This window comes from Maylandia zebra, linkage group LG2, assembly GCF_041146795.1.
Source record: "Maylandia zebra isolate NMK-2024a linkage group LG2, Mzebra_GT3a, whole genome shotgun sequence".
NCBI classification, from domain to species: domain Eukaryota; kingdom Metazoa; phylum Chordata; class Actinopteri; order Cichliformes; family Cichlidae; genus Maylandia; species Maylandia zebra.
In genome coordinates, this window is record NC_135168.1 from 18,027,567 (window position 1) to 18,053,817 (window position 26,251).

Genomic DNA, 26,251 nt, shown 5'->3' on the forward strand with positions numbered 1-26,251 from the left:
TAACGTCATCATTCATTTTCCAAACAGCGTGTGTCACCTGATCAACCGTCAACGCCCACATTCAAGCAAGAACGTTCACACGTTGACGGCGACCACTACGTCCAAAGTTGTCAGCACAGGTAAAACGTGTTTGCCCCTTTTTGTAGTCACATTTACATATATAATTCAAAACTCAAAGCTTAATGTACACAGTATATCAGGTGGGTAAATGTAGCGGGCCTAGCGAGTTTTCTTGGCTAGGTTTGTTTTAAAGCGAAGATGTAAAGATTAGTGACTTTGTTCAGAACTCTGACCTAAAGCACGCTAGCTAGCTAGTTAAATCTCAAATGTTAAAGCGACAGTGACCCTCAAGTTAAGGGCCTTAACCGTTAAGCTATTTTCTTTTTGAACGTAAAGAATTTTCTGTATCTATTGTTAAAGATAAAGCGCTAAAATTATTTTCTAAAGAAAAAAAAAATAATGTTAGCAATTAGCAAAATTGCATTTTAGCAGTTAGCCCACGCTTGGCCTATCTTTAAATACTTGAGTTATATTTTGCAAGGAGAAAGAATGGAGCGATTTATTGAAATTTCCAATCCAACTTTATTTATAAAGCACTTTAAAATAGCCAGCACAGGACCAAAGTGCTGTGCAGTAAATAAGTTAAGAACAATAGATAAAACAAAAGAGCAAAAATTAAAACACATAATGCATAAAGTTAAAAAGCCCTATATTTTTTTTTAAAGTGAAATATGTGCAAACATATCTCTTTAGAGTGTTTAAGGCAACAAATAGTTTGTACCACCATTCTGAAAATCAGGACAGTCTGAACTGTATTTGGTAAGCTTTCTCATATATATATATATATATATATATATATATATATATATATATAAATAAAAATAAAAAATTTTTCGGTAGTCTAAAGAAATAGATCTCCAGGTTTCTTAAATGTCATTCATGTCATGTCAGTTCGCTGCCCTTTCTTGTGCTCTCCCACACTGCTTTAGTAATGTTGAAGCGTGGGTTCTGGGGAGGCCAATCCATGTCTCTGGGTGTTCTATTGTGTTTTTTTTTTTTTCCTATCCAGGTATCATTTTGCTGTACTTGTAGTGTGTTTGGGATCATTGTCTTGCTGAAAAATATAGCCGTTGTGAATCAGATGCTTTGGTGATTGTGTATCCAAATCTAAAAAAACTGATCTGCATTCATAATTCTGATCATTTTGAAAAGATCACCAACATCACTGACTTAGATGCAGTCTCAAACCATGACAGAGCCTCCAACACGTTTTATCAGATCAATCACAATTTGAACCAAAAATTTTACATTTGAATTCATCACTTCATAAGATGTGTTTTGTGTTACTGACAGTTCCAGTCGGTATCAGGTTTTTGCTGGACTTTTTCCTCTCTTTTTTTGGGGGGGGGACATGACTTTCAGATACTGTACATCTGCTGTAGTTCACTTTTGGCCTCCACTTGTGTACTTTGGGCATTTTTTTTCTTCCCTAGAAGAAAGTACATTTCATGCCAAAAGATGTCAAGTTTGCCATTCCAAGTTTTCAGTTAATAGCTCTTTGAAAATCACCTTGTAGGTGTAAAACTATTGTATGTTTGTCAAACTGTTGTCAGCTCTTTGAAATTGTCCATAGTTTCAACCAAAACAAAAAGAAACAAACCGTGAGCTTTTGTAACAGGCTGCTGGTAGCAAAGTGCCTAAAAACTGGGAACTTTCTGCATTTCAAACCTTTAAAGCAGGTGTCTCAAACTCCAGTCCTCAAGGACCCGTGTCCTGAACACCACAACACACCTGAATAAAATTAGTAGGTCATTAGCAAGGGTATAGAACTTTACTTCATGCTTATCTGGCAACCTCAAACCCTACTCAAGTAAATTTAAGTAAATGTAAGTGTTTGGAAAAATGTACTTCTAAAAGTATTTTTATTCCACCATGTTCATTCACTCATGAGATGCTGTAACATGAATCAAGTGGCTGAATTACCACCTCAGCATGCAGTCAAGTTCTATAGAGTCTTGCTAGTGACCTACTAATTCTATTCAGGTGTGTTGCAACAGGGACACATGGAAAAGTTTCAGGACACCAGCCCTCGAGGACTGGAGTTTGAGACCCCTGCTATAAGGGAACCCTTTAAACTTTATTTATTCAGATAAATGTGGTTGATAAGACATGGCTTTAAGTCAAACAGTGCTGTTCTCCTCTTTTCAGAACTGGTGAAATTTGGCAGGATGTATCGAACTGGTGGATCATTTGGGGGTTCCAGAGGAACTTGTATTGAACAAATTCTCAAGAAGAATTTGCCAACGACATCAGGACCAACCCGATCACCATCTAACATGAATATAGGTTTTGATCAGCAAGTGAAAAGCACTTTTAAACCTGGTAGGTTTGAGAAGTTAATCTACTCCAGATACAGCTCCCACAGTGCTCCAGATAATCAATGTTTCAGCCCCTTTAAGTTGTGGTTTCTGTTGCAGGCCTCCAAATAGAATCTATATGGGTTTAAAATTTGAATCTGCTTTTTCGTGTTTTCCCTACTAAGGTCATGATGGAAGACCAAAAGTCTCTCCTAAAACACTGATTGCCAGATACAGGAATGGAGAGACAAATGCTATATCTTTGCTCCATCAGCTTGCCCAGACTTTGCAGTTCCATCTGGAAATGAAGGAGACAGTAGCCCCAGGTAAATCTTCCGAGCATGCTGGTGCCATTCAAATACAGATCTAAAATCTTTAACAACATCTATGAAGACGTCTTCACGTAATCTATTCAGACAGCTTTACAATGCCACATGGCGTTGTTTATAATGATAGAATACATAGCTGTATTCTATCATTATATATTACTGTTTTTATCTTTGAGGTAAAAGCAGCAATGTTTTAAGGTCTTTCAAGTAAGAAGTGAACTTGGAAATACATTAGAATAATGCAGTTTATTTTTTTATTTATAATGCAATCACAAGATCAGGTCTATGCTAGATTTTTTTTCCTTTTGTTATTTACCCCTTTATACAAAGAAAGAGAAAAAAAACTGTTGTTCAAGAAATTAAGGTATTGTGCCAGAGGCTAAGTCATTAAAGGCTGATGTCATTTCAGACTGGATACAAACTGAAGGATCTTCACAAATTGTGACTTCTTGTTATGCACAGTGGCTGACAGAGAAGATGTCAGCCAGATGTTGGGGTATGATTGTAGTAAAATTCATGACTTTTTCCTGTTTTTTCTTTATTAGCCAGTACAACAGGGCTTTATTTTGCCTTTTGCGCTGTGATCGATGGAGTACAGTACAAGACTGGTATAGGAGTAACAAAGAAGGAGGCTCGTCTGAATGCAGCGGAGCTTGCTTTTCAGGATCTCCAGCCCACCCTGGAGAGTCTGAAATCTGCACTTCCTGAAGCATCATGTTAGTATTTGATGAAAATAAAGTGTTTGTTCTGCAGACTCTGAGATGCACATGTTACTTTTTTACAGTATTTATGATGTTGGTTGTTGCGGTTGTTGTTAATATTGGATACACCATTTAACACAGCTTTTTGCTACATTTATTTATTTATTTTTATTGTACATTAAGTAAATGTAAGGCTGTAAATGTTCTTCGAGCCAGTCTTACCACCGATTTTTGACAATTAATTTGGCAACATTAAAAATGCACATTTAAACATTTTACATTTCATTCACTTCTTTGCCTGCTTTAGCCTTGGATGTCCCTGCACCTTTGCCAGTAAAAGAGGAGCCCGCCATTTCTGATAGCCATGCTCATAGAGCCATGCTCGGTAATTCTGGATTTTATATTCTTTGACTGACTTGTTACCTCTCTGTTTGCATATTTTGTAGTAAATGACACTAACAGTAATATTTTGAACACATCTGTATACGTAGCACACAGACCATATTTTATTGTTGCATAATTTGATTTGAGACCACTGACATTTTATTTTTTAAAAGTGCAATAACCTTTTTTTTTGTCTTTGGCATTGCCATCACATTGGTCTGGCTAAGTGTTAAGGATGATTATGTTGGATAGAGTTAGGGATATACATTATGACTTAGGATAGGTATAGATATAGTCAGGGCAGTCGTCCGGCCAGCTGGGGCCTTTGTATGTAGAGTTTACATGTTCTCCCCATGCTTGGGTGTTCTCTCTGGGTGCCCTGATTCTTCCCACTGTCCAAAGACGTGTGTCTTAGTTTAACTGGCAATTCTTAATTGGCCTTAGGGTGTGATTGTGTTTGTGTATGGTTTTCTGCCTCTGTGTGAGCCCTGCAATAGACTGGCGAGCTGGATTGGGTGTACACTGCTGATGCATGCATGTCATTTATGCGATATCATTCCTGCCTTATAGATTTTGTCTGCTAAAATACAACAGCAATGTTTAATTTGAAGGTCAGAGACAAATTTAGTCATATGATTCATTTTACTTATCTAGTCATATCTTGGTTATTTAAATACTTTGTAATGAGAGCAGGTCCTTTTGAACAAGTCCTTGGTTTCAATTTGGGGGACAAACACACTGTCTACTTTCACAATTACTTCATGTTTCCCTTTTGATAACACTACTCACTACTGGAACGTCTGTCCCTGAACAATCCCTCAAGATCTGATTAGATAACCTCTACCTTATTTATCAACGAAGTAGGGAAATTACTTTGACAACAGCCATAAATGTAAACACAACATGTGACAAGATAGCTTAAATAAAATATCGTAGGTCAATAAAGAGAATGCAATATGACAAGACAAATAGCTGAGTGAGTTAAATATTATACAAAAGGAGTACATTTAAATTGAAAATAGAAGAAGAAGCTTAAGAAAGCTACAGGAAAAAGAAGAGGCTAATAGTCAGGCTAGCTCAGCGGCACACAACCATGAGCTAGCCTTGCATAAGATGAGATTGGATAAGCTGTACTTTTTAATTAACTACCAAAGTAGGGAAATTAGTGTGTCAAAGTAGTAAATACAACCAATGACAAAATATCATAGGTCAACAAAGAAAATACTAAATGAAAAGGCAAAATAGCTCAACAAGTCACAATGTACACACAAATTTGAGTACATTTAAATAAAAATGGAAAAGGTATCTTTAAAAGAGTTTTTATGAATACAAATCTGGATACAATAATGAACTTAAGTAAAAATCTAACAAATGAGTACAGGCGTTATTGAAGATTTCCTATGTCTGTCCTTGTTTTAGCTGAGCTGAAACAGATGTTAGTGAAAGTTCCTCTACATCTCCATAGGAGGCATCAAGTACTTATTCCCTCTGGGTTTTAAGCAGCTTACCAAGCTAGTCCATCTTATAGTTAGAGAACCTCTCACTGATATGATGATGGCTCGAAAATGCTGTGTTTGTATTCATTAAGCTGCTACAAGTTCAGGCTGCTGGTGGACCTCCTGTGATGCACTTTTTTTCTTTCTTTCATAGTTTGTGTTTTGTCCTGTTTATTATTTTTAGCCACTTTATGCTCTTTACTGAGCCGTGTCCTGTTAGAGGTCTCTTCCGGTTAAAAGGGAATTCTTTCTTCCCTTTGTTATCAAGTGGTTGCTCGGGCAGTATCTAACATTTTAGAGCTTACAGTGGGGCAAAAAAGTATTTAGTCAGCCACCGATTGTGCAAGTTCCCCCACTTAAAATGATGACAGAGGTCAGTAATTTGCACCAGAGGTACACTTCAACTGTGAGAGACAGAATGTGAAAAAAAATCCATGAATTCACATGGTAGGATTTGTAAAGAATTTATTCGTAAATTAGGGTGGAAAATAAGTATTTGGTCACCTCAAACAAGGAAAATCTCTGGCTCTCACAGACCTGTAACGTCTTCTGTAAGAAGCTTTTCTGTCCCCCACTCGTTACCTGTATGAATGGCACCTTTTTGAACTCATCATCTGTATAAAAGACACCTGTCCACAGCCTCAGACTCCAAACTCCGCCATGGCCAAGACCAAAGAGCTTTCGAAGGACACCAGGAAAAGTATTGTAGCCCTGCACCAGACTGGGAAGAGTGAATCTACAATAGGCAAGCAGCTTGGTGTGAAAAATTCAACTGTGGGAGCAATCATCAGAAAATGGAAGACATACAAGACCACTGATAATCTCCCTCGATCTGGGGCTCCATGCAAGATCTCATCCCGTGGGGTCAAAATGATCATGAGAATGGTGAGCAAAGATCCCAGAACCACACGGGGGGACCTGGTGAATGACCTGCAGAGAGCTGGGACCAAAGTAACAAAGGTCACCATCAGTAACACACTACAACGGCAGGGAATCAAATCCCGCAGTGCCAGACGTGTTCCGCTGCTGAAGCCAGTGCATGTCCAGCCCCGTCTGAAGTTTGCCAGAGAGCACATGGATGATACATGATCATGTGGTCAGATGAAACCAAAGTAGAACTTTTTGGTATAAACTCAACTCGTCGTGTTTGGAGGAAGAAGAATACTGAGTTGCATCCCAAGAACACCATACCTACTGTGAAGCATGGGGGTGGAAACATCATGCTATGGGGCTGTTTTTCTGCCAAGGGGACAGGACGACTGATCCGTGTTAAGGACAGAATGAATGGGGCCATGTATCGTGAGATTTTGAGCCAAAACCTCCTTCCATCAGTGAGAACTTTGAAGATGAAACGAGGCTGGGTCTCCCAACATGACAATGATCCAAAACACACCGCCCGGGCAACAAAGGAGTGGCTCCGTAAGAAGCATTTGAAAGTCCTGGAGTGGCCTAGCCAGTCTCCAGACCTCAACCCCATAGAAAATCTGTGGCAGGAGTTGAAAGTCCGTGTTGCTTGGCGACAGCCCCAAAACATCACTGCTCTCGAGAAGATCTGCATGGAGGAATGGGCCAAAATACCAGCTACTGTGTGTGCAAACCTGGTAAAGACCTATAGTAAACGTTTGACCTCTGTTATTGCCAACAAAGGTTATGTTACAAAGTATTGAGTTGTATTTTTGTTATTGACCAAATACTTATTTTCCACCCTGATTTACGAATAAATTCTTTACAAATCCTACCATGTGGATTCATGGATTTTTTTTTCACATTCTGTCTCTCACAGTTGAAGTGTACCTGTGGTGCAAATTACTGACCTCTGTCATCATTTTAGGTGGGGGAACTTGCACAATCGGTGGCTGACTAAATACTTTTTTGCCCCACTGTATATGTTAAAATGTGAAGAGCCTTGAGATGGCTGTTGTTTGCACTGACACGTGGAAAGACAATGAACTGACAAATGAATAAGTTGAAAACCTGTCGTTTTCTTTATCTCACCTGTTGTACAGAAAGGAAGCCATTTGTCAATCTGCAGATTCCACATGCTGTCAGGGATCAGCTCACGAAACTGATGAATAGTCACCCAGAGTTCTCCGGATGTGCAGTCACCACAGCAGCATTCATTCTTCAGACTTGTAAGTGAGACCTCAAAGTAAGAACGATAGATGGTAACCAGTCTGTTAGTGGAAAAAAGATTTTAGAATGCTTGATTTAAATCTTCATCTTGAATATAGTGACAACAGTTTTGTTTTGTTTTTAATTCCTTGCAGTGTAAATTAGTCCTATAAGCAACTGCTGTTATCTAATTTCTAAGATTATTGTACAACATTACTTTTAGTATAGTGTAGTTTTAAGTGCTGGATTTTGCACAAAAACAATTCATTGAAATACAATAGCTTTGATTTACTGTATAGCGTACAAATGTTAGAGCCAAAGACACTTCCTGACATCGTCCTAGAGAAAAAAGAACTTGACAGGTTAGACAAAAACTGTATTGACTGAAGAATCTGTACAGGGATGGGAGATAAAGCATGTAGTTTATTGTACGGAAATGTTTTGTTTGTTTTTTTTTCTTTAGTGGGAAGACAAATATTGTTCATTTAACTTTTGAACAGCTGTCAGCTGGTAGCATTTATCAGGTACTGATAAATTCTTAATTATCTCAAGCTCCTCAGACCGAGGTCTTTAAGAGCACGGAAGTTATCAAAATCATCCAGCTTGGAATTTCTTCTTTAAGATGACAGAGTAAAAGCCAAAATATATTTTGAAAGAATTCCAGTGTGTAAAGTAAGCAAAGAGACATCTTCTGTCAGAGTCCTTTGGAAACAGGTACTATATGCAGATAAGATACACAGAAAATAACAGCTGTATGCGTGAAGAAAAAAAAATGCAGTGTTTGCTTCAATTAATGCTGCTGTCTTTACTCTCCCCACCAAACTGGAATTTTCAGCTGATTGGTATAGGTCTGGTCATGTCATGTTATGCCTTAGTGCTGTGTGACAGCCAATGACTGTTTTTATAACACAGCAGTAACCCAAAGCATACCTCAAAATCCAGCTGAACTTTAACAATCAATAGGAAAGGAAAAACCTGCTCAGTGAGCTGTTTTTGGCAGGCCTGGAGTACTTTTTTAAAAATTTAATTCCTTATTTAATGGTGAGTCGCACAAAATTCTCTCATGGATAAAAAACTGTAGCTATAGATAGAACAACAATACTTTTGTTAAGGAAACTGAAACAGACATGAGTTATATAAATGTTATAGAATGATATGTTGAGTGGCTATCAGGTAAATATGTTGTATTTACCTCTCCTCACACTTTTGTCTTTCTCTAGCCAATGGATATGAAGTGGTTGCTCTTGGGACTGGTAATTTTAATACAAAAGAGAGTATCTCATCGAACGGGAGGATTGTGCATGATTCACACGCAGTTGTCACAGCAAGAAGATCTCTTATGAGGTTTGTTGCAACCATGACCCATATTTTTTTATGTGTCATGTCACGTTATAGCAAATGGTTTTCTCCACTTTATACCATGATGGAAAAATGAAAGCAGTATTTTTTTTCCCATGCAAATTTGAAACCTGATTTTTAAAATACCCATTAGTTATATGTTGTAATGTTATATTATATGCATTGCAATGTAATAAAATATAATATAATCACTAATTACTTGTGATATTATGTCGTGGCTGAGTGATGTCAACAATATCAATATCATAATTTGTAACATTTTCTCAACAGTGGTAATCGATTGTTTTACTCCAATAAATATTTTGCACACTGTTTATCTAAATCTAATATTTTACAGCTATAGACTCTGGTTAAAAATATTTTTCATTTACCTTGTGGTTTTTGTAGATATAAATAGACCTCTAACGGTAATTGTTTGTCTAATGGAACATACTAAACCAAAGATGATTCATTCTAACCTCAGTACAACACAGCAGTTTAAGTGGATACATGTACACTTAACTCTCGTGTTCTTAAAATGTCGTAATGTATAAAGCACTTTGAGGGCTCAGAGTAGAAAAGCGCTATATAAGAACCAGTCCATTTACCATTTTCCTATTTATCAATGATGGTTATTTAGACACAGATGCAAGTCAATAATACCAGAGCTAATCTCTTAGCTCACTTCACTTGTCTTTACCTCTTTTTTGCTGTTTAATAAAAAACTAACTTTATTAAAAAAAATAAAAAGCCCAAAAGTGTTTTACACTATCTTATACTGTTCAACCAGCAAATCCAGAGTATACTTTTGGTCCCCAACTTACAATGTGCGTGTAGATTGTAGATGATGTTCGTTAATACATCCATCCATACATCAGTCTTCTTCTAATTAGCTGAAGCCAGGTCACGGGCTGCAGCCTAAGCAGAGAAGCCCAGACCTCCTCCTCCACACCCACCTCCTCATTCTTGTCTGGGGTAACACCAAGCATTCCTTGGAGCCAATTTAACTTCTTCAACTGGCTCCTTTTGATGTGGAGGAGTAGCGGCTCTACTCTGAGCCCCTCCTGGATGGCTGAACTCCTCTCTCTAAGGGAGAGGCCAGTCACCCTTCGGAGAACGCTAATTTCCATGTCCTGGTCGCTAGTTTTGGACATCCACCCCTACAGCGCCTCCTGCAAGTGGTGGGCCTACAGGAGGGGGGCCCATGTCCCTTTTTCAGGCTGCACCCGACCCGGCCCCATGGTCTAAGGCCCGGCCACCAGTCGCTCACCCTCTGGCACCCTCCCCAGATCTGTAACCCTGAGTGAACTCTTCCCTGGGTCTTCTCCTCCTGGGGTTTTTTTGAATCACTCTTTGTCTAATCCCTCACCCAGGATTTGCCATGGGAGACCCGCTGATAGGTAAGATAACATAGCCCCTGGGATCCCTGGGACTTTGCTCCACCACGATAAAGTAGCGATTCATGGAAGGTCATTAACCCTTTAAAGCCGGTCGGAGTGGGCACGCTCAGTTTTGCGTAACTAGTTTTAAAGCACTATAGAACCGGAACCACGTAAGCTAGCACAATAATTTTTTTTGCATATGAAACCGGAGGAGTTGTACTTACATCTTATGCCATCAGCTTGTCCTAAGTCACGGTTTCCTTCCACATGCAGCTTTGCAAAAATTGCATAAAAAGCACTTGCAGCAACAAGCTCCAGAAACAGGCTTTGCCGATCCGATCAGCTGTTCATAACACTTCCTATGTTGGAATAGACGTCAGGGCGAACTATCACATGGCCGCCACTACTTGCCCGAAACCGGAAGTGACGTCATTTTCGTAGAAAATTTTATTTTTTACCTTCGGGGCCTTATAAGCCTATACTGGTGTTTTTATAAGTCATGTTTGACTTCATGCTTTTCTGAATAGTTTCTGTGATGCTTAGAACTCAAATTGCACTGCTGGAAATAGTTTATTTTGGTGCACATGCTGGGTTTTTTTTTTGGGGGGTTTTTTTTTTGCAAATTTGCATTATAATATTTATTTTCGTTTTTCCTGCAGTATATAAAAAATCGGTGTATCTCAAAAATAAAACTATGAAGACACTCAAAATAAATTTCCTCTTGTTGGAAACTATTTTGTGCTTACAGTTTTGAGGGATAAATCTTAAATTTCTCTAACTAGAAATATATGTAAAAAGACACAAAAAAACAAAACAATTTTCGATTTTTTTGTAGTGTATTGCACTTTTTTGTAATTTATGTAGTTGCTATGGACTTAATGCATACATATTATTAAAATGTGGGCTATAATGGTTGTATTGATGTATAGCAATTGAAATGCTCCCAGAAATGGGACTGCAGCATGTAAAATATAACGATAAGCTCTGGCAGACTTGGTTCTATGGTAGGTCTTAAAGGGTTAATCATGTTCATTAATACAATCAAATATAATCATTCCCTTTTTTAAGGTTTCATTTGTGTGTCCTGACCTACTTTGGTATAGGCTGATTGCAAATGTTTTCAGTTAATATGTTTTGTCCACTAAAATTCTAGCAGACTTTTAATTTGAAATCGTTATCATGTCTGAATATATAGAGATTAATGACTATCATGTATAAAGAGCTTATGTGCAAATGTGTCTGACAATGGCTGGCTTTATTTCCTGTTTAAATGTTAAGAGATCTCTGAAAGCAATGTTTTGAGGTCTGCGGGCAAACATGTTGCTTGTGTATTTCTTTGTCTTTTGGAGACCTTAAAGTAAGCTAACTGCAGCAAACCTCACATTATGCTCAAATGGGTCAGTATAGTAGCTTTAACTTCAAGATTTAGTGATATTGCAGATTTTCACTTTTAAAAAATGTTACTACATAGATCTATGGCCACTTTGCACAGAATAAGTAATATCTCCTTGTTGGCAGGTTCCTGTACCGGCACCTGCTGATGTTTTTCAGCAAAAATGCAAATCTCACTCAGAAGTCAATCTTCCAGCAAAGCAGCAGCAGCAGCTTCCTCAGCCTGAAGAGTGGTATAACTCTTCACCTCTATGTCAACCAACTGCCAAAGGGTGCTGCGCAGATCCCTTCCAAACTGTAAGTGCTTATCAGCTTAACCCCACAGAAGTTCATTTCCTTTAACGCCTCTTCTCTCTCGCTTTTGAAAACAGGTGAACAAAAATATGTTACCTACATTTTAGCAGATTTTTTTTGCTTCTTACCCATCTTTGTAGTAATGACTGAAACACACAGCATGAACCTGAAATGGTTTACACAGGCTCTGGCATAATAATGACCTTTTTAATATTGGCTTACTCATCTCACTCAGTTTAGCAGTTTACTCATACTCAGTTTAATATAGGAAAAATACCAATACATAATTAACACTGTGTCAGGTGCAGTGCTTTTCCAGCCAGAGGCTGCAGTTATGTCATATTTGACCTGGTCCTGATAATAGCAGTGATTTAATGGACTGAAAGAGGAACATATACGGCCCAAGTCTAATGGCTGTATGGAAATCTCATACTAAAAGATTTGTTATACTTAGGAGGCAGAGTTTAGTTTTGAAACGTGACTAAAAAAATAAAGTTTATTATATATAACATTATTTTGATGATGTAGATAAGAATCTGTTCACATGAACCATTTCTGAAAACTCACAGGCAAGAACTTATTTTCATAAATCTTAAATCAGAAGTGTCCAACTCCAGGCCTTAGGGACTGGTGTTCTGCGGATTTTAGATATTATGCTGGGTCAACACACCTGAATCAATGATTATTTCATTACCAGGCCCCTGGAGAACTTCAAGACATGTTGAGGAGGTAATTTAGCCATTTAAATCAGCTGTGTTGGATCAAGGACACATTTTAAAAACTCCAGGACACCCTCTCTTGAGGCCTAGAGTTGGACACCTCTGTCTTAAATGGTTATAGAGTAATAATACATTTTGATCAGTCCACAGGTGAAAATTATTTTAAGAGGTAAAAAAAAAAAAAAAAACCCAATCACGTCACATCAATCAAGTTTTTGCTCTTGTCACCCCACATTTATTGCTTCTTGATGTATTACTATTTGTTTTTGTTTAATGTGGATGAATGGAGACAAATGTTAGTGGGTAGTGCGCTCGCTGTTAACATATCCCCACTGATTGTACTCCCCTACTATCCTATTGTGCTTTTTCATAAATGTATGTGGTTCTGGGTTGTTAAACTCCCCGAATACCAGAATCTTTATGCACATGCACCATCCCGGTAAACTGTCAGAAAACAAGACTTGGATCTATTTCTTCAACAGTGCTGAGCAGAAAATGCTAAAAAAAAAAGGCATGAACTTTAATAGTTGACTGAGTGTTTCTAGTTAAAGCACATTAACATGTATCTGTATGAGGTTGGATGATGATCAAATCCCAGTTTTTTATCAATTTGTGCTATTGACAGTGCAGTTGGCAGCAGATTGATGCAGCAAAAGCAGTACAGCTCTGAGACATGTATGCTTAGCTCAAAGTCTAACACACATTTTCCACTAAAATACCTGAAACTCACTTCGTGTTACCACATTTGATTGAACCTCCCACATATTTATGCCTCTCCACCCACCAAAACGCAAAACAAAGATGAGCAAAGCAAATTTCGGGGGTGCTTTTCATTATGGTAACATGTCTGCTCACTTTCCTCACTCACTCTAATTCTTGCTTCTTAGTTTACACTGGCAAAATTATAAAAGAGAGAAATGTGAAGCTGACATACCTTGATATCATACCATATACTGATAAATCAGTTTTAAACAATCCAGTCTTTAAGTGATGACGTGATGAATCCTGCTTCCGTGCCCAAACTACTCCACGTTTAATAAGGCTTTTGTGTTTTTTACGTTTTCATGCTTTGTATCTTGTTCTTTTTGATCTCAACAAGCCCCTAAAAACAGTCACCGATCACTGTCGGCCTCTCTGTTTTTATTACCGCTAATCATTTTAAAGCTCACTTTTTAAAACCTTACGATGTAACTACAGACCAGCCCATGCAGCAGTATATTAATAACTAACCTTGTATTATGGATGGATTATCTCAGTTGTTCTCCCGACTGAAGTTCGGTCTGTTCGGTGTGGTCAGCATCCTGCCATGTGACTGCATTTGTCCCGAACCTTCAGCAACCATCACGTTAACTTTTATGGAGTGGAAAAAATTTGGCATTCATCCTTCAGCTTCACTGTTTATATTATGCTAACATAGCTGTGTCGCTAGCGATCACGTAGCATATCATTATATAACCCTACAAACGTCACTGCTGTCTACTTTCCTGTCTTCATTTATGTCGGAAATGATAGCAGAGCTGTACATCTTAATTTGATTCGGAAATCCCTCAGTGAGAACATGGTATATTATATTTAGATGGAATCTAGCAAGCTAACGTCCTGCTAACTTCTAACTCCATTAAATTTCATAAATTTGGTTTTCATGGATGCCTGGATGTTAAATGTAATTGTTACACCTGGTAGAGCAGCAACGCTGATCATTTTATTACAGATGAAAGGATTTAGACAGTTTTTAACTCTGTGATGCCGCAGTGATCGTGTGACTTAGGGACCTGCAGCGAAGTTTGGGCCCACACAGGGCTAATGACGTCAGACTTAAAGACTGGATATTAGTTACTTGTGAGATAAACGGATGTCATTAAGTCACAAGAGAGGACACTAGGAAGCATAGGTTAGCATAACAAAAGGCACCCAAGATAATACCAGAGTGTGTGAGTGCAGCTTGCATTGGTTTTTGGAATGCGGCTGAAACGTGGTCCATGAAGAACCTGATGTCAGCTATCTGTGAGTGATGTTGGTAAAGAGTTAAATTAATTAGAACTTCAGTTTAAACAGTTCGGGTTATAGAAGTTTGAATAACATCTTGAAAGATATATCTCTAAATAATATCTCTAAAGATATTATTCAAGGTCAGAAATATTTTTCTCACCTTTCTGCTTAATTTGCAGGCGCCTGAACCCACTCTCCATGTCAGCATGGCAAGTTAACAGCGAGATCAGCCTACACCTGTCTGTGGAGGGCAAGGTGTTGTTTAATTTCTTTTATCTGCTGAACACCTAAATGATTCACCTGTACCTGTGTTGATGCATAAGTATAAAGGTGTACTTTCTTTTAAAGGTGTTCTCGGTTTTCTCATCACTCCTTGATCAATCTAACTCCAAAGTTGTCAGCATGTCCACAACAGACAAGATCACTCAGTGGCAGGTCCTTGGATACCAGGGAGCCTTGCTTAGCCACTTTATCGAGCCCATCTATGTCCACAGCATCCTCATAGGCAAGTAATAAAATCAGTCATGCTCCTTAAGGGTAGTTGGGAATCACCCTGTATTTGTTACCTTTTCCAAAATATGAGAAGGTAGCAAATGAGAGACCCTGTTTTTTTTTGTTTTGTTTTTTCTTATTTTTATTTATTTATTTTTTATCATTATGCAAAAGTGCATCACCACCAAGTCCAAATACACCAGTAGAATCACTCCACGTTGGCACTGGGTTAGACAGTGTGGGTGAATGCTAGACGTCTTCATTTTTGCCGTTAATAGTGATATGAACACAGTTCTTGTGCTTTTGTCATTTCACAAAGTTTTTACAAAGCACTAGTCTCTCACACAGTCCCAATTTAAAATGGAATAGAGCAAGCATCTTAAAGATTCATTTCATTTCAGGGCTGGGAGGACTCTATTAGGGTGTACTTCACATCATAAAAAGATAGGACAAATTGTTTTTCCAAGACAGATCTTAGTGTAGTACCTGCTGTCATTTAAAAGTACAGTGGAACCCCGACTTACGAAATTAATTCGTTCCTGAGGGTCTTTCGTAAGTCGAAAAGTTTCCTAAGTCGAAGCACCCATTGCGCGTTTTGAGTGAGGCGATGCTGAACGATAGGCTAATTGCTAACTAGAACAACAATACGTCGTTCAAGTGGAACAGCGAAGCTCAAGTACAGAAGCCAAGGGGTTGTCACACGATTCAGAAGGCATTGTGGGCATTGTAGGCTCAGCCAATCAGAGCCAGCGGATTTCGTTACTCTGGCATTTTGCCGTAACACAGGCAGAAATATTGCCATTCAGTGCCTTCGTAGCTTGAATTTTTCGTGAAACCGGGTATTCGTAAGTCGGGGTTCCACTGTATGTGGCAAAGAAACAAACTGATGGCTCTACATTTCATACTCATACAATTCCTTCTGTAACTTTGTGTAACCCTACATAAGATCAATGTATGCACCTGCTTTTAGGCAGGTGAAAAACAGTTGACAGATTCCCCAAGTTGTCCTTTTGACAATGTATCACTATGTCACAGTAGTGTATCCTCAAGTTTCCAAGTTATTTTTACAAAGGTAAAGTAATAATTTTCTTCCTTCCTCTCCTTTTTCATAATCATAATGACTTTGACCACATTGATTCAGTCTGTAAGGGATGGGGAAACTCCAAAATGAGTTATACTCTATATTTGCAGCAAACAAAGTCAAACACCTTCACAATTGCAGATTGCAGCAAGATTAGTCATAAAAAAATGATACCACTAACTGAAGGAAACTACATATGATTCTGTGTCTTGTAACTTTAAATCAACCTTGCAGGTGACTCTGACTGTAGTGAAATTCGTGGCATGGAGATGTCTGTCAGCCAGCGTGTAGAGGGCATCACCTCCAAGCTGCCCATGTTCTATTGCATGATGAGGCCTCACATTAGCCTGGTGCCATCTGCGGCTTCCAGTCATGCAGGCGGTAACCAGCTGACCTACGGTATCAACTGGAGCGAGGGAGACAGCTCCCTGGAGGTTGTGGATGGTCTGGAGGGCAAGACCATAGAGGAGTAAGAATCACTGTATAGGAAGTTGGGAGAATTGAGGGGTTTTGGGGTTTGATACTTATTTTTATATGCTTTATTTTAGTTATACTTTTAAAATGAAGCATCTTAAAATAATACGCTACCAGTGAAAAGTTTGGACACATCTTCTCATTTAATGGTTTTTCTCTATTTATGCTACTTTCTAGATTGTAGATATAGACATCAAATATATAAAACAAGATATATGGAATTGTGTAGCAAAGAAAGAAATCATGAATAACTCTGAGTATATGTGATATTTTAGATTACTGAAAGTAGCCACCCTTTGTTTTGTTGACAGTGCTGCAAACCCTTGGCCTGTTAGTGAGCTTCATGATGTGGTCACCTGAAATAGTTTTCGCTTCAGAAGTTTTCCTTGCCAGGATTAATTTGTGTAATTTCTTGCCGTCTTAATGGGTTTGGGACCATCAGTTGTGTTGGGCAGAAGTCAGGTTGGTACAAAGTGAACAGCCCTATTTGATAACTGTTATAATTTCATATTATGGCAAGAACCAATCAGCTAAATACGCATTTGATTTACAGGTACAACATATTTATGACCACAATTTGAGCCCATACAATCCATCATTACTTTAAGAACTGAAGGTTAGTCAGTCTGGAAAATTGCAAAAACTTTGAATGTGTCCCCAAGTGCAGCTGCAAAAACCATCAAGTGCTATGATGAAACTAGCTAACATGAGGACTGTCCCAGGAAAGGAAGACCAAGAGTCACCTCTGCTGCTGTGGATAAATTCATCCGCGTCACCAGCCTCAGAAACCACAGCACCTCAGATGAGAGCCCAGATAAATGCCAGTAGCAGACACATCTCTACATCAACTGTTCAGAGGAGACTGCACGAATCAGGTCTTTGTAGTAAAAATGCTGCTAAGAAACCATTACTAAGAAAAAGTAATAACAGATATGTTTGGGCCAAGAAACGCATGGACCAGTGAAATCTGTGCTTTGGTCTGATGAGCCCAAATTTGAGATCTTTGGGTCCAACCGCTGTGTCTTTGTGCGACGCAGAAAAGGTGAACGGATGGTTTCCAAATGCATGGTTCCCACTGCGGAGCATGCTGGAACAGGTGTCAATGTGTGGGGGTGCTTTGCTAGTGACACTGTTGGGGATTTATTCAAAATTGAAGTCACACTAGTTGTACCATAATTTATTTTTCAACAGGAAAATGACTCCAAACACACCGCCAGGCTGTGTAAGAGCTATTTGACCAAGAAGGAGAGTGATGGAGTGCTGCACCAGATGGCCTGGCCTCCATAGTCACCTGACCTAAACTCAATCGAGATGGTTTGGCATCAGATGGACCACAGAGTGAAGGCAAAAATGCCCAACAAGTTCTTGTGACCTCTGGGAACTCCTTCAAGACTGTTGAAAAGCCATTTTAGTTGACTACCTCATGAAGCTCATCAAGAGAATGCCAAGAGTGTGCAAAGCAGTAATCAAAGCAAAGGATGGCTATTTTGAAGAATCTAAAATATAAAACATGTTTTGAGTCTACATGTGTTTTGTGGACTTGGAGAAGGCATTCGACAGTGTCCCTCAGGTGGTCCTGTGGGGGGTGCTCCGGGAGTATGGGGTGTCATTGCTACGGGCCATTCAGTCCTTATACGACCATTACAAGAGCTTGTTCTGCATAGCCGGCAATAAGTTGGACTCATTCCTGGTGGGTGATGGGCTCCGCCAGGGCTGCCCTTTGTCAATGATTCTGTTCATAATTTTTATGGACAGAATTTCTAGGCGCAGCCAAGTGGCGGAAGGCTTTCACTTTGGTGGTCTCAGGATCTCATCTCTGCTTTTCACAGATGATGTGGTCCTGTTGGCTTCATCAGGTGATGGCCTCCAGTTCGCCTTGGAACGCTTCGCAGCCGAGTGTGAAGCAGTGGGAATGAGAATCACCACCTCCAAATCTGAGGCCACGGTCCTCAGCCGGAAAAAGGTGGAGTGCCCACTCCGGGTCAGGGACGAGACTGCCCCAAATGGAGGAGTTTAAGTACCTCGGGGTCTTGTTCACGAGTGATGGGAAAAGGGAGCGGGAGATCGACAGATGGATTGGTGCAGTGGCTGCATTGATGCGGCGCTATACCGGTCTGTTGTGGTGAAGAGAGAGCTGAGCGTAAAAGCAAAGCTCTCAATTTACCGGTCGATCTACGCCTCTACCCTCACCTATGGTCACGAGCTGTGGGTAGTGACCGAAAGAACGACATCGCGACTACAAGCGGCGGAAATGGGTTTCCTCCCAAGGATGGCTGGCCTCTCCCTTAGAGATAGGGTGAGAACCCAGTCCTTGGAAATGCCTGCACTTTCTATCACCTCGGAGTACTACACACCACAGGAAATGGTGGGCTTTAAAAAGACAAATCATAGAGTGAAGAAGACCTGGAAGAAGGAGAAGAAATCCATTGCAGATGACTTTCACCTCAATGACACCTGCAGCTCTGACTTTGGCTCCAGGACACGTGGCCGAGGCCTCAAACAGGAGAATGATGAAGACCAAGAAGTAAAGAAGGAGGAGAAGGTGGTGACGCATGAAATCCACCTGCTGTCTGGCGACATCAGGATGACAGAAATGGACATAAGCGACAATGAGGAATTTACCCCTCCTGAGCATGCTGTAATTGAGGAGGATGAGGCAGAGCAGGAACTGCAGAAGCAGAGGAAGCTGAAGCAAATGCAGCTCCTGAAAGACTCTGGGGAGAAAGTGGCAGAGCAGGTTAAGAACCTTGTTAAAAATGACAACGAAGACCATCCTGACAAGAGGAACAACTTTTTTTTTTTTTTTTAATGCTACCTCAGAGTTTTGCAGAATCCTGGGTGATATCCCAACATGCGGACTGTCAGGCAACAGAGGACCAGGAAGACATTATGGACTTTGAACAGGAGGAGGAAAAAGATGATGCTGGAGGTTAAGACTCTTGATATGGATGAGAATGTTGGATGGAGTTAACCTGGATCACGAGCAAAATCAACCAGATTTTGCCACAGCCTGTGCCACCATTTTGGACGAGGAGCCCATCGTCAACTCTGGCCTCGTTGCTGCACTGTTGCTGTGCAAAAATAAGGGTTTGTTGGACACTCAAGTGCAGAAAGTAGCACGTGTCAAAGCACCAAAGGGTGCCCTGCCCAATGGTGACTAGTGCATTGAGGACAAGATGGGCTTTGATGACAAGTACAGCCGCAGAGAAGAATACAGAGGTTTCATGCAAGACTTCAAGGAGGATGGCTGCAAGCCTGACGTCAAGATTGAGTACGTGGAGGAGTCTGGGCGGAAACTCACTCCAAAAGAAGCTTTTAGGCAGCTCTCCATCTATTCAACGGAAAGGGGTCTGGAAAAATGAAGACCGAGAGGAGGATGAAAAAGCTGGAGGTAGAGGCGTTGCTGAAGAAGATGAGCAGCAGCGATACCCCTCTGGGAACTGTGGCTTTACTGCAGGAGAGGCAAAAATCCCAGAAAACACCATCTATTGTGCTTGGAAACAGTATGAATGCAAACACAATTACTAAATAAGCATGAGGGGAGAAGTGTATTATAATTGTGTATAATTAACGTAGAAACATTCATGTGCATAGATAAAATACACCACACATATACACATCTTTTAATTAATGTCTATGATTTAATGTCCTAGTTTTTTGAAGCTGCAATGTTGTGTTTTTAATTGTTCAATAAAATCAGTACAATTCAGAAGGGGAAAAAAAAGAGAGAGAGGGTGATTCGGCCATTTGGGAGGGGCTCAGAGTAAAGCCATTGCTCCGCCACATCGAAAGGAGCCAGTTGAGGTGGTTTGGGCATCTGACAAGGATGCCCCCTGGGCGAGGTTTTCTGGGCATGTCCCACCGGGAGGAGGCCCCAGGGCAGACCCAGGACACGCCGGAGAGATTATATCTCTCGGCTGGCCTGGGAACACTTTGGTGTTCCCCCAGATAAGCTGGAGGAGGTGGCTGGGGAGAGGGAGGTCTGGGCTTCTCTGCTTGGCCTGCTGCCCCTGAGACCCGGCCCCGGATAAGCAGAAGAAAATGGATGGATGGATGTTTTGAGTTATTTTATGCTTTTTTTGTTTTACATAATTCCATGTGTTCATATGTAGTTTTAATGCCTTCAGTGAGAATCTACAATGTAAATAGTCATGAAAATAAAGAAAAACCATTAAATGAGAATGTGTGTCCAAACCTTTGACTGGTGGTGTATACCCTAAATAATATACGAGAAATGACTAATTGAAAGATCAGATTATTGTAAGGTTTTTACTAGACCACTTGGAAATGTAATTAACATGTTACCAGATATATTGAGAACTATAGGCAGTATCCTTTTTTGACTCAACTCGGGCTGTATTAGAACATCATAACTAGAGTTTCAGACTCATTTATTTATTTGGTGTTTAGCTCTCCCTTTAAGAGTGGATCTGCCCTAGCAAGCCGTCTGTGCAAAGCAGCGATGATGCACCGCTTCAGGTTGGTGGCCAAAGAGGCTCAGAGGACGGACCTGCTGGCCACAAGTACCTACAGAGAAGCCAAGGTAAACTCAGCACCTTCTTCTGTGTAATCTGAAACTTTATTTTAGCAATGTAAACTGCTGTACACTGATCCAATAGAAAGCAAATGCTGTTAAACACGTTAAAATAACCACCACACAAGCTTATTGTATTTTCTGCTTTTTTTAAATGACCGTTTCCTGACTTGCTGAGTTGTTGTTTTAAAAAGAACCCCAAGCTGTTATTCATACTATATATTTTTTGGGTCACTGAAGATGATGGCAAAGCCATACCAGGAAGCCAAGAATGTGCTGCGGGCGTACCTGTTGCAGAAGGGCTTTGGTTCCTGGCAAGACAAGGTCTTGGTTAGTGATAACTTCAGCATGTGAATAATGTTACAACATTAAAGAAGAATGTTGATCAATAATCAGTTGTGTTCAAAACGTTCAGCCTACTTTTCATTTGCACCACTTGCTGCATGTTGGTTTCAGAATTTGTTTTTTCAAAATACGTTTAAAGATTTGTAGAAAATAATTTGAAAGCACCCAACATAGAATATTGCACCACAACTGGTCTTTAGTTTTGCTTCTTTCAGTTAATACATGTACTGTATATTAAGTACATTCTTTCTTTATTAACATTTTCACTGGTTCATATACTGTATCTTTTGTGATGGAAATGGCCATAGAGCTTAGGACAGAAAAAAATAAAAGTATGTCAGCCAAAGCTCATATCTATTTTTTTTGCCACTTGTATTTTTTATGGTGAATTTTCTGTTGGTGTCAAATTGTTACTTACATTTGTAAGTCTTAGTTCAAGCAGCATGATCAAAGACATTCCTTTGTTTCTCACCCCCTCCCCAGACTGTTGAACGGTGGGGGAGGCTGTAGTGTTTTATTATGGGACATCCTATGTGAAGGTTCTCTTTTCTTGTTTAGTAAGCTTCCTGCTTTTAGGACCCTTTTGTCGGCAGGAGTTCACACAAACGCACTCACATGCATACAGACATGCACATTCTCACACATGCATACACACATACAGTGGGGCAAAAAAGTATTTAGTCAGCCACCGATTGTGCAAGTTCCCCCACTTAAAATGACAGAGGTCAGGGATTTGCACCAGAGGTACACTTCAACTGTGAGAGACAGAATGTGGAAAAAAAAAATCCATGAATCCGCATGGTAGGATTTGTAAAGAATTTATTCGTAAATTAGGGTGGAAAATAAGTATTTGGTCACCTCAAACAAGGAAAACCTCTGGCTCTCACAGACCTGTAACGTCTTCTGTAAGAAGCTTTTCTGTCCCCCACTCGTTACCGGTATGAATGGCACCTTTTTGAACTCATCATCTGTATAAAAGACACCTGTCCACAGCCTCAAACAGTCAGACTCCAAACTCCGCCATGGCCAAGACCAAAGAGCTTTCGAAGGACACCAGGAAAAGTATTGTAGACCTGCACCAGACTGGGAAGAGTGAATCTACAATAGGCAAGCAGCTTGGTGTGAAAAAATCAACTGTGGGAGCAATCATCAGAAAATGGAAGACATACAAGACCACTGATAATCTCCCTCGATCTGGGGCTCCACGCAAGATCTCATCCCATGGGGTCAAAATGATCATGAGAACGGTGAGCAAAGATCCCAGAACCACACGGGGGGACCTGGTGAATGACCTGCAGAGAGCTGGGACCAAAGTAACAAAGGTCACCATCAGTAACACACTACAACGGCAGGGAATCAAATCCCGCAGTGCCAGACGTGTTCCGCTGCTGAAGCCAGTGCATGTCCAGGCCCGTCTGAAGTTTGCCAGAGAGCACATGGATGATACAGCAGAGGATTGGGAGAATGTCATGTGGTCAGATGAAACCAAAGTAGAACTTTTTGGTATAAACTCAACTCGTCGTGTTTGGAGGAAGAAGAATACTGAGTTGCATCCCAAGAACACCATACCTACTGTGAAGCATGGGGGTGGAAACATCATGCTATGGGGCTGTTTTTCTGCCAAGGGGACAGGACGACTGATCCGTGTTAAGGACAGAATGAATGGGGCCATGTATCGTGAGATTTTGAGCCAAAACCTCCTTCCATCAGTGAGAACTTTGAAGATGAAACGAGGCTAGGTCTCCCAACATGACAATGATCCAAAACACACCGCCCGGGCAACAAAGGAGTGGTTCCGTAAGAAGCATTTGAAAGTGTGCAAACCTGGTAAAGACCTATAGTAAACGTTTGACCTCTGTTATTGCCAACAAAGGTTATGTTACAAAGTATTGAGTTGTATTTTTGTTATTGACCAAATACTTATTTTCCACCCTGATTTACGAATAAATTCTTTACAAATCCTACCATGTGGATTCATGGATTTTTTTTTTTTTTCACATTCTGTCTCTCACAGTTGAAGTGTACCTGTGGTGCAAATTACTGACCTCTGTCATCATTTTAGGTGGGGGAACTTGCACAATCGGTGGCTGACTAAATACTTTTTTGCCCTACTGTATATACACACACGTGGCTACACGTGCACACATACACACACATGGTGCCTTATCTTACTTGCTAGCAAGTAAAAAACGGTTAAAGATGTTCGTCTTGCTTCCTTGTTGTTAACGGGAATGAGTTTCTAAACCAGCGGGGCCTGTGGAAGCGCAGACCCAACATTTTCTTTTTTTTCTTTTTTTTTTTTTTTTTTTAATTTCTGGTTGTGAATTAGGCACGGAATAGCTAAACAGAAGGTGTTACTGACCACAAAGCCAGTTTTGTAAGGGCAACCACCAGCTTCTATGTCTACCCTTACTGTGGGACATCATGGGTGCACATGGCACCAGACATGCGTGGTTTTGCTAGTTCTGATATATGACCAAAACCTCAGATTGCTTGGCTCTCATGTTTTTGTGCTAAGCAATCAAGCCGCTTTAAAGGAAAGATCTACATTTGATTCAATAACATAATAGTAAATGGGCTGGTTTTTATATAGTGCTTTCTTACTCGAGCACTCAAAGTAAAAGTAATTTTCAGCTTCTTTTTTTTCATAATTGTTGAAATTCTAAATCATTGCTGAGGTGCATGTTGGATAGCTCTTTATTTAATTATTTATAAAAAATCACCAAGCTTTCACTAAGACTTTAGAGCAAAGTTCAAGATAAACCTAGTAAGTGATTTGTTGTCATAACTGAATATTAAATCTATAAGGTTGTGGATATGTAGCAACACATAGCACTATAATGGGCAAATATTGGCCACTTAGACAAATGTTGATAATTAGATATATAAACTCATTGAGTACAGCTTTTCAAGTAGATCATACTTGTCAGAGAGGTTTTTTTTGGGTCAGTTTTGGTGGCTCAACTGCTCCGTCTGCACTGCTCCCAAGTGGAGTACCACAAGGTTCTATTCTGAGTCCGATTCATTTCGTTTTATATTTAGTTCTTGTAGGATCAGTCCCAAAAAGATATGGCATCTCATCCACTTCTACGCTGATGGTTCCCAAATCTATTTGCCCCTGAAAGGAAATGATAGCAACTCATTAAGTCTTTTGTATTTTGATGACATTAAAGGCTGAACGGCTTTAATGTTTCTAAATTTGTTGAGATTTGTCTGGTGATCAGGTACTTCTCCATGTTCCAAAGACCAGACTTAAGAACAGGGGCGAGCTAGTAAAATATAACCTAATCTATGGAACAATTTGCCTCCACATATTAGGCTAATCCTCACTTTGCAGATATTTAAAGTAGAGATGGACCGATCCGATATTACGTATCGGTATCGGTCCGATACTGACCTAAATTACTGGATCGGATATCGGAGAAAAATAAAAAATGTAATCCGATCCATTAAATATCACGAAAGCACCTCACAAAACTTGCAACACGCCGTAACTCACCTCAGAACGTTAGCACGTCGGAGCAGTATGCATCACGTGATAGAGCGGCTGTGGCATGCGGGACCTGTGGTGGTCTGGATAGCATTTGGAGCTTCGCTAGCAACCCGGCATTTCATCTCCGACAAAGTTATCCCGAGAGAAGTAGAGCAAGTGTGTAAGTCCATCTCTGAATGTTTGTAAAGCATTCCTGCGTTAAGCTTAACAAGCGATATATGGAGCGACTGCCTCTCCTGCTGCTACTTCAATCATGAAACTGCTTAACGATCAGCTGATCGGCTTTTCTGTCGCGAGTCCATCTCTCTAGTTTGTTTTTGGCCCACTTTGCACCAGAAAGAGGAAACCAGCGGCTGAACAACAGCAGCACGTTTAAGCTTGATCAGCTGTTGTTAGAATGTATTTAATATTACTTTCTACTCCAGGATCTTTTTCTACGTAGCTGACGGCTGGTAACTGTGCAGGGGCGAATCTAGCAAAGTTTAGCCAGGGGGGCCGATAGGGCATTAACAGGGAAAAGGGGGCACAAAGACATACTTTTCTTTCTTATTCTCATTTAAAATGTCTAGCTTTTAATAAATAATTATCTGACACCCAAAGTTTTAATTTGATGTAAAATGAATAGAAGTCAATTACTGTATATAGTAACTATTAAGTCTAATATATATACCCTAGTAAGCTATAGTACTTTTTCCTTTGGGAAGGTACCATCTGTGCAGTCTGCAATTTTGTTGAAGAAAGATGTTGAATCTATTTAATATTTCTTGAAAAATAATTGATTTCTGTGCATTTTTTTTCACACTGCATCAAATTAAGGTTGATTACGTCGATTAAGCATCATGAGGTGGAGCGTGAGGGGTGGTTCCCTATTTTTTTATTTATTTATTTTTGTTGTTGCTGGGAGTTGGAACCCTATTAGTTAGGTTGCTTAATATTTATGCTAAGTACTCTTTAAAATACCAGAATAGGGAGGATGGTGTAGGTTTAAGTTTATTAGATTGATCAGTATTGCTGAACTATGAAATATTTTTTTTTGCATACAGGTATAACAGAATAGCTTTAGTGTAGTTGTTGTTTTAAACTTGAGTATGAACTTATACAAAATGCAGCAAGATATTTAAAAAACAGTTTTGTTGATTAAAAAACACTATATCGGATTCATATCGGTATCGGCAGATATCCAAATTTATGATATCGGTATCGGACATAAAAAAGTGGTATCGTGCCATCTCTAATTTAAAGTACACGGTGTCTACTGGCAGCAGGAATAATGCACCATAGCACAAAGCACAGATCAGAATCAGAATCAGAATACTTTATTCATCCCGAGGGAAATTAG

The 26,251-nt window shown here is 39.8% G+C and overlaps 1 protein-coding gene and 1 pseudogene across 2 annotated transcripts; both read left to right on the top strand.

Annotated features, from left to right (window-relative positions):
• Positions 1 to 27: 27 nt before the first annotated feature.
• On the top strand, positions 28 to 21,765 carry adad1 (adenosine deaminase domain containing 1 (testis-specific)). 2 transcript variants are annotated; one of them, XM_014408566.3, is made up of 13 exons: positions 28 to 119; positions 2,209 to 2,382; positions 2,543 to 2,683; positions 3,232 to 3,402; positions 3,695 to 3,772; positions 7,274 to 7,399; positions 8,600 to 8,723; positions 11,618 to 11,788; positions 14,673 to 14,748; positions 14,842 to 14,998; positions 16,301 to 16,535; positions 20,951 to 21,083; positions 21,315 to 21,765. In XM_014408566.3, the coding sequence occupies exons 2-13, from the start codon at positions 2,229 to 2,231 to the stop codon at positions 21,426 to 21,428; spliced, it is 1,680 nt and encodes a 559-aa protein (XP_014264052.2). In that variant the 5' UTR covers positions 28 to 119; positions 2,209 to 2,228; the 3' UTR covers positions 21,429 to 21,765. The 2 variants fall into 2 exon arrangements, with proteins under 2 accessions (XP_014264052.2, XP_014264053.2); XM_014408567.3 differs by having other exon boundaries at positions 59 to 200.
• Positions 18,810 to 20,128, top strand: LOC143413273 (U4/U6.U5 tri-snRNP-associated protein 1 pseudogene; annotated as a pseudogene).
• Positions 21,766 to 26,251: the final 4,486 nt, after the last annotated feature.